The 9731-nt window shown below is 33.9% G+C and overlaps 1 protein-coding gene across 1 annotated transcript; it reads right to left on the reverse strand.

Annotated features, from left to right (window-relative positions):
- Window positions 1–2511: 2511 nt before the first annotated feature.
- LOC149562694 (threonine--tRNA ligase, chloroplastic/mitochondrial 2-like) lies at window positions 2512–5530 on the reverse strand. The gene is made up of 4 exons (XM_089828012.1): window positions 5492–5530; window positions 4792–5100; window positions 4490–4690; window positions 2512–2586 (listed from the first exon to the last, which is right to left on the reverse strand). The coding sequence occupies exons 1-4, from the start codon at window positions 5528–5530 to the stop codon at window positions 2512–2514; spliced, it is 624 nt and encodes a 207-aa protein (XP_089684138.1).
- Window positions 5531–9731: the final 4201 nt, after the last annotated feature.

Raw genomic sequence — 9731 nt, forward strand, 5'->3', positions numbered from 1 at the left:
ATATTATAAAATATTATAAATCATTTTGACTTCTCTAAGCTTTATTTTCTTAATACAATTGTGTGTTGCCATTAATACCAAAAAGGGAGATTATTTATAACCATTATTCAATTATATATTGTTATTGATGTTACACAAATGTTATATTGTAAGCAAGCACTTTTAGTTGGAACCAAGTGCAAAAGACTCTAGTATTTGCTGAGCAAAATCTCAGAAGAAGAAAATTTTAGTGATCAAGTTTAGACTTAGTTAGATTGGTTACCAAAGGGATTCATGTGTAAACTAAGTTTAGTCAGTTACCAAAGGAGTTTACTGTAAATTGAGTTAGGCTAGTTACCAAGGAACTCAATGGTAACCAAGTGCCCAATTTTCAATTTTTTTTGACCTACAACATATTAGTTTTATTTATTAGTTGGTTTATGCAAGATGACTTAGTGGATGTTATTTGTTTATTTGAAAGAGTATTCAATCCAACTTGACATTGGGTTTCATATATATGAAAAGTCAAGATGTGGATTGAAATAAGAGAAAGTGTGGAAGAAGATAAGATGTGAATGAAGATGGATGTTTAATTTAGAGCATAGTATCCAAGGAGATGCAAAGAATATTCTAATCAAGAAGGATTCAAAGGATAAACCATAATAGTGATATGAATCTACAATTTAGTTTCTTCACCAATCAGGTCAATCATTGTTACTCTCTAACAATTGTAGCAGTGAAGAAATCTCTTCATAGAGTTGACTTAACAATCATTTTATAAATCTTCTAACTAGGTGAAATTTCTATATTGAAGTGTCTTAATACCTCTAACAAGGCCACTCCTTATAAGGTTATTCAAATCTTATAATAGGGTCACACCTAACAATGTGTTTTGTAACCTTTAATAAGGTTGGCTCCTAATAGGGCTCACTTTAGAAGAGAGAAAATTTGTTGACAATTGGCTAATGAATATATGTAATTATTTTCATTTATAGCAACACATGATGTACATGCTTACAAGAAACCTCAGAAATAAAGATACTTGGCTTTTGGTGCTTAGAAAATTGTCTAAGTATGAATTTGGTTTACAACAATGTATTATTATGTATGTAACTTGTTACTGACATCATATTATGACTAATGAAGTTAGATGGAGATAGTGTACATTTTGATGATGATGTGTATAACCTTGGACATCACTATGGACTATACAAAAAATATATATCTGTGTTGTACCAGTGAAATAGGACAATGAAATTAAAGGAAAGGAATTATTTTGTTTACAAAATAATTACTTGACCAATTAGGGCCGACATCCTAGATGTTTACTCTAAGCTGGAAAAGTATATTATGATCTTAGCTGACCTAGAAAAAATTTGTAAAAAGGAATGGTATTTATGAAAAGGACATCTTAGGAAGAGAAGTGTAGTATTTTTTGTGCTATTATGATATGCTAAATTTCTATGAAAGCAATATATGAAAAGTTAATTTTGTGATCTAAGATCTAGCTAATGTCAAAGATTAGTCAAGAAAGAAGTTACAAAATCTATATTCTTAGAGCCTAATTACCTTTTTGGGTAGTGAGCTCTTCTTGTAATTGGAAGTGCATGTTTGGGCATTGGGCTCATCTTGCATCTACTGTACTATAACTCCTAACAGGGATTCAAAGCCTCCTAACAAGGACTCTCTATACAAAATTTTTTCATTGACTCCTAATAGGGTCCATCCTCTAACAATGAACATATATATCACTATATTATCTAGTGAGTATCATCCACACTAGGGTTTTCCCTTGGCCAAGGTTTCTCTAGTTAACAAAATATGGTGTTATGAGTTATCTTTGTGCATGGTTACTCTTACTATCCATCATTACTTGATTACTTTCTTATGCATGGTTCAAAGTAATAAATAATATTCAGTTGGCAACTAAAATTTGTAAAGTAGCGATTCACTCCCCCCTCTTAGTAATTCCTATTTCTAACAGTTGTAACTAGTTGCATTGGTATTTTTCCCAAATTGGGTTTCCACATTAAATCTTGGTGTCTAACACTAATACATTTGGCATCGATTTGTGATGGCCAAGTGTTGGAATTACGACACAAATGTGTTTCCACTGCGACGGCAACAGACGTCATTGTTTTTTAGTTGCAAATTATGACATCTATTCTTGGACGTCGCAATTGTGACGCCTATCCGTCGCAAGCTCAACATTCTATCCCATCATTGCTCCTGTCGCAATGGATGTGGTTCCCATCACAATTCTAACATCTTTACCACGCATTGCGATGAGGTGGCATCGGCATTTTCCCATGGGTTCATTAAGGTAGGAGCCTTTACAGTTCATCCATCGGCGTCGCACTTGCGACGTCTACGAAAACTTGCGACGGTGCTGTCGACGCCACTGGCCGTCGTAATGTTTGCAAATGTGTCACAATTGCGATGCAAAATCATCAATTGCGACGGCATCACTATGCACACGATGCTTATTTCGTCACAATGTGCATGTGTACGTCACAATTGCAACGTTCGTGGTTAGCAATATGGTGGGGCTGCTGTGGCAGCGACGCCAATTGTCATCGCCGCCACAGCGGCCCCGCCACAAGCTCCCTGATTCCAATTGTATGGTGATTGGATGCTGTGAAATAAATTTAGATGTGGCATGAATAGGCAGGGTAGATACCAACACTCCACTAGGTAGGCCGCCTCTTGCTTGATGTCCTATGTACTTGCTAGTTGGGGCCAAGAGGGCGAGGGTTCGCACTTGGTCTTAGTGCGAGGATTATTTTAGGCCAATCTATCATGCTCCCTTCTTCAAATGTGAACTCTAATAAAAAGATGGGTTTAATGAACTATACTTCAAATATTTTTCTAGAAGGGTTGCGCGGGATCTCAACCAGATTTATCTTGATAAAGTCTTTTTATGTAACCTGCAATAGTTATATATTCTACAAGAAAAGTGTGCAAGATATAGTGCAATAATTATATGTTTACTACATTGAAATGTTTGTAAATAATGGGAAAAAAATTGTCATGTGTGAAAGTTATGATGGTGTTACGATGATATTTTTTTTGGAGGATGGGTGTGTTTTCACAAAAAAATATCAAACATGTAGTTATGATATGCATTATTTCAAAATTATGCATAAGGGCAAAGAAATACATTGCATTAGCTCAGAACTAGAATGTATTTAACTTCTAAGTCAAACCCTCAAAATCAATCAAAAACTACAAAAGGTAAATGCCAAGCAACAAAGAAACACTTGTCAGATGAGCCAGTAAGGCTGGCTGCTATGATGTACGATCCATGAGGGGGTTGTAGTTCTTAATGAAAAAGTCTAGCTTTGTTTTAACTCCTAATTTGGTTCAGTTGTTCCACATCAAATACATCAGAAATTACAAAGACTCTCAATTAATTATTTTAGCATTAATTGGTGCCATAGAATTATGAGATTGCTAATGTCCCAAAAAAATTCAACCAATTTGTTTTTAGTACAATTTCCCCTATAAAAGCCATGGGACCAACTGATTTATGAGTCTCCTAAACTTCTTAGCAGTTTAAGTGGCTCCCCTCTCTTCATGGGACTATACCCTAAGTAGTTGTGATTTCTGCATAGGGGTATAAAAACTTGTTTTTGTTTTTTTTTTACTGTATTCACTAAGATGATTTGCCTACAAATGACACAGGAAGCTACAAAAATGATGTTACTTCTATTTTTGAAATGAAAATTGTGTGTGAAAGATCTGCATAGCTTTTTGACAGTTTGTGGTAATTTTGCTCATATATTTGAGTACCTCAAGGAGGCACAAAATGCTCATTAGGCTTCACAAGTTTTGTTTACCATCTTTTACGATTCAGAAGAACCAGTGTTGTGCAATTTGAAAGCTAAATTCATAATAAAGTGCTCTTGATTGATCCATTTCTACTCAGCTTATATAGGCAATGGTGATGTAATAGCAATCACAAACAGTGACATGGAAAGGAGAAATGTTGTGCTTATTGTGACGGGCCAAAAAAAATGAATTGCTAGTGATGTATTTGCATTTGAAAAGAATCACTGTGTTTTTAGATGAAGAGCTTGTGGAGTTCTCGTCAAATTTGGAGGCAAGAAGTCAACAAGTTTGATTTTCCTCCTTACTAGCTAATGCTAAGGGGGAAAAAATTATTGACAAAATGTGGGCCAAAATTTTGGAAAAATTTGGGAAAATCCTGATCAACCTTTTTTTGGGAAAATATCTTGATCAAGACAGCAAATCAGAGATCTAGTATCACAACAGATCATTTCCTCGGAATAATAGAATCACATGCCTAAAATAATGATGAACTTCTGAACCACTAGAATAACTATATCTCTGACGCTCACCATATGATATTTCTACTCTAATATTTTTTTTCCTCATTATTTCCACCACTTTCTGATAGTACGGTACCTGTTGAATTCCTATATTAATCAGTCAACCTGAAACCCTTTGTAGGAAAAACAAAATATGATGTTGCAATCAACCTACAGACCTGGGTGTCTGTTACAAGTAAAAGATGATCTTGTACTGGAGATAGCCACAAGGGAAAATCACCAGTGTAATTCTCAATTAATATGCCAAAGAAGCATTCAAGAGATCCTAGGATAGCTCTGTGAATCATTATTGGCCTGTGTTTCTCTGACTTTGAATCAACATAGAATAAATCAAATCGCTCAGGAAAATTAAAATCCACCTGCATACAGATGTCCACAGTATTTTTGATTAGAAAAATCAAAGTCAACTCCCCAAGATTATACTAATTAAAATTCATGAGCATAGGCCAAATATGTTTACCTGAATTGTTGAGCATTGCCACTTTCTTCCAAGGGCATCTTCAATCTTAAGATCAATCTTTGGACCATAAAATGCACCTCCTCCTTCATCAACAGAATAATCCCAACCCTTGTCTTGAAGAGCGTCTTTCAAAGCAGAAGTCATTTTCTCCCAAATATCATCACTACCCACTGCTTTGTCAGGCTTTGTTGATAAGTTGACTTCATAGATCTTAAAACCAAATTGAGACAATATTACTTCTGTAAGATCTAGAACAGATCTTATTTCTTCCTTGATCTGACTAGGCAAATAGAAGATATGTGCATCATCCTGTGACAAACAATGAAACTCTTAAGCAATATAAAAGAGATAGATTGACTTGTAAATTTCAAACAAATCTTGAAACTGCAGCCCCTAACACCTACTAGATTGAAGATAGATTCATTTTATCAGTTTTAAATTGGTGTTCACGTAGATGTATAATAGAAAAAGTCTCGTCTCCTTGTAGAAATGATTAAAACTGATACTAAAAGAGAAAATGAAGAAAGGCCAAAATAAAGTGGGGTCAAATTCAAAATAATGATTTAGTGTCTAATATTCTCTATTCTCGCCTATGAAAAATGCTCTGAATGCCTCTTAAGATATTTCTAAATGATCAGCTTAAAATATATAGTAAACATGGTTTCTCTTGCTTGTTAAAGATTAATTTAGGGAGCAGTACCAACTCTTTTTTAACATCTTTGAATGTTAAATACTTCATGCCTTGAAAATGGGGCACAATAAGTTATCAAGCATGTGTTCCTCAATATAGTATTATAGACAATTATTTTTAAAACGGTCATAAAAAACTGTAGATTTCTGCATATAAAGTATAACTACCATGACAGATCTGTGTGACATAGGATTTTTTATTCTATTACCAATACTATTCTTTGGCTCTTTATTAAATATGGGTTATTTGATTAAAATTAAATCTATTGCATGAAAAACAAATTCATATATGAAGCTTTGCAGAAGAGACAATTCATCATGCCCATCAAACATAATAATTGTCAAACGAGTTGCCAGACATCACAAAAGCATTCAATTTACTGACAGTGAAATATTTGTTATTTTCTAAAACATGTGATTTGAATCTCAAACTCAATAGGAGATTCTTTATCAATTATGTATAATCAATGACAATGATATGTTGTTTTTGAAATAGTCAATTCTTCAAGAGCTTTACTTAATATCGATTTGCCAATTTAAGTATTATATACTTCTTGTGACCACAGCACCTTTGCCCCATATTGATACATTATTTGAAATAGATTAATCATGGAGTGGGTATGACATGAAATCCTTACATACAATCTTGTATTGATTTCTCATCTATCATGAAGTTTCTTGTATGTCAATGCCTTTTTACATATTTATGAATCTCTGGAAGTGCATCAAGAACAACAAAATTCTACCAATGGAACAATCTTCCCAACATATAACCATGACATCAAGTACCCCACAGAAGAAAGAGTTGTCATCCAAAAGACAGCCTTAATGCAGTGTTCCATGGGAATGCATATTGCATTACCTAGGGAGTGGAAGATGTTCCTGATGTTCCAAACATCCTCAAGACTTAGAGACTCGGAAAGGATGCCATCTTTCTTAGAACTAGACAGCCTGCATCATTTTCTGCATAATTTTCTAAGAAAAGCTAATTTGTTAAAGAAAAACTTTTAAAAGTTAAAGCCTCTAGAAGGTAGAGGTGGGAAGATGGTCATTGCAAATTCAGTACATTGTATTTACTTTTCGAAATTTCAGCTTCTCCTAGTTTCTTGAAGTTACTTTAGTAGCCATAACCTTTTGGAAAAAAATTGCCATCCTCAAAACTATTTCCCTGCATCCCTCAGTCCCAGAAGCTCAGAGAAACACTGCCTAAGAGTTAAAAGAAGACATCAGGGAAACTGAAACTATCACCTACCATATTTGCTAAATCACATTGTTAAAAGAACAATTATGAGCATCATAAGCCTTTCACTAAGATGCATCTCCAAGGTTGGCAACATTAAAATTTGTATTAGTCCTTACCTGTAAGATTTACTAATGGCTCCACCCTATGTCATTACCCCTCAACTTCCTATGAATGTAATGGAAGTTTGAACCTCTTTTGTAAGAATATGCCAGTTCAGCATTGTGATAACATTCTTTGAAGGACGAGGATAGTTTTCCATGAGTATCTTGGGGATGTTTCTCTTATCTAGCGATTTAGGATAATTTATCAAATCCTCAAACAAATGAGTAATGGAAATACATGCACTTCCATTTGTATTCTTTCAATCATATTCTAATCAAATCTTTCAAAACCACTCTTGAAAAATAACATCCTCTTTGCTTTATTCACCATAATAACATTAAATTCCCTATAATAGATTTTGTCATCTCAAAATTGACAATTGCAGAAGCTTCAACTTAAAATGTGGTTGTCTCCCCTCTTAAGCTACAACAAATTTTGTAACATAAAATTCAATCCACTGCATCATCATGCACCGGTGTTCCTAGCACAATACCAGGCGTATGCTATGAAACACCATACTTATCAAACATAGATCCCTTATGAAGCATTGGATCATATAAGTAAATTGAGCTATCTCAACCAAGTATTGGCTTATGTCTTTGGAAAATCAATGTAGGTTCTTTGGCCTACATATTGAAGGCTTGGATGAAGATTGAATGGACAATTTTATTTGGCTTTTTTAAGGAAATGGTATTTGAACTCATAAGAAATTGGAGTGGTGATATCTTATGAAGCGTTGGAGTTTATGAGTGTATCACAACCTATATGGATAATTAACACACATTCGTGTGTTTTGGGGTAGGGTGGTTATTTGAGTATATATCTTATGTTTCTTTTCTCGTCTTGTTTTCTCTTATGTCAACACTCTTCTTAATTTTTATAGATTTGGTTTTGTTGCATTATTATCTTCAATGGTCTAAGGAGGAGTTCATTATATTTTCTTCTAGTATCAATAAAGTAAATATCAAATGTCTTACATGAGGAAGTACAAACAACTTTGATAAGTATTACTTTCAACTAGCCAAAAACTATTGTTATTGACAAAAAAATTTCTTGTGCATTAACAAGTTATAAGTTTTTTTAATGTTGTGATGTTGCTATCAAGATTCAATTGTGTATTTTTTGGTCAAACTCATTGGCCTATGTTTATGAGTAGTGTTTCACAATAACTTCTTTCTCATTAGAATGAATAGAACAGTGAATACTCATTGCATCTAGGTTTGCTCACGGAGGTGAAGCGTTGGGATTTCTCGAGATGTTACCCACCCAAGCACCACTCCAACCCAAATGTTCTTAACCATGGAGTTTTTTAAAGGTTAATGTCATGCTCAAAAATCAAGGCTAAAGCACACAATTTTTTTTTAAAAAAAGGTAATAACAAGTATCTTATTGAGCTTCACTTTGTTTTGAGAATAGTTTAATATTCTCTACAAAATAGGGCCAACCACGTGAAGGTGGAAGCTCATTTGGCCCCACCCCCCTCCCCCTAACATCACTCTACATTCTTCGTTAACATCTAACATTCATTCATTCTTCAACCATTAATAAAATGTAACATTCAATCAATATCACATGATAACATTCATTAACACATTAGATTCGTTAACATGCAACATTCATCAATATTCTGCATTAACACATAATTCATGAACATTCATTAGCACATAATTAAATTCATTGAGACATAAAATACAGTCATTATCAATTAAGGTATGTAGTGACAATCATTTCTTTTTTTTCTTTCTATTTCTTTTTCCTATGTAAGCTCTAAGAGGAGCATCAGTGTCATCATCAATTCCCCCCTCATTAGTTGTTCTGTTCTCTATTCTTGATGATCTCAAATTCCTATACTGTTGCAAAGGGGGGTCCTCTGCAATAACAAATAAAAGAGTTAAATCAAAAATAATTTATTATAATTGTTACAAGTATTTAATTATTTTAAATAACATAACTGTGTCTCTTTACCTGATCTGACCACATCATTTTGTTTGGACTCAACGTCAACACGGTCATGAACATTGACCCCTCGATCCTCTACAGCTGCTATACAAAATGTTATGTTAATCCAAACACCAATTGCAATTACATATAAAAAATTTAATAGCAAATGTATACCTCCATCACTGGGATGCACATCATGCGAACCTTCGAGATCCACAGATTGTGTAGAAGGATTGTCAGGCTGCATTCCAACATCCTATGCATTGTTATCATTGCTTGCTTAAAACAGATATACTCACTTTATATTGGAACTTAACATCAAATAGACTAATTGGTAAAGTATTCAATTTGAAATAAATTTCATTTAGTTTATTTACCTGTGGCTGAGATGCATCAGTATTAGAACCTTCCACACTAATTTCAGCTCGTAGCTGTTCAGCCATGGCTCTATAGCCTTGTTGGAAGCCAATTCTCTTATCGTCTTCTGTGAGGTATCTCTTGAACTCTGAGCCCTGCATTTTTGCATGGTATGGTGAATTTTACTTGCATTGTTTCATCAACACCAATGGAGGGTAGTTAAAATATCAACAAAAAATCATCTATATCCATCACAATATAATAGGAGAAAAATTGAGCAGTTTTGATGGAGCAATCTACTATATAAATGTTGCGTGTTTGTATGCTTTGCTTGTACCAACATATTTTCTCCAAATTCTTAAGTTGGGTAAGAGTTAGTTCAGCTATTTGGAAATAAAAATGGCTGCAAGTGCTGTTGCATTCCCTCATTCTTTCAATCACTGCCTTTATTCTTAACTATTGGAGGAAAATTCAGTCAAGGGTGAGATTTTAAATAATGTCATATTAGTGAATCACAAGTTTTCTTCACTAATCTAGATTGCAGAGTCTTGACTTCAATTATTGAATTTTTTATATTGAATATGAAAATCCACTACTGTTATCATAT

The sequence above is a fragment of the Cupressus sempervirens genome, chromosome 4, assembly GCF_028749045.1.
Source record: "Cupressus sempervirens isolate cs-2001-9-10 chromosome 4, ASM2874904v1, whole genome shotgun sequence".
Taxonomy (NCBI): domain Eukaryota; kingdom Viridiplantae; phylum Streptophyta; class Pinopsida; order Cupressales; family Cupressaceae; genus Cupressus; species Cupressus sempervirens.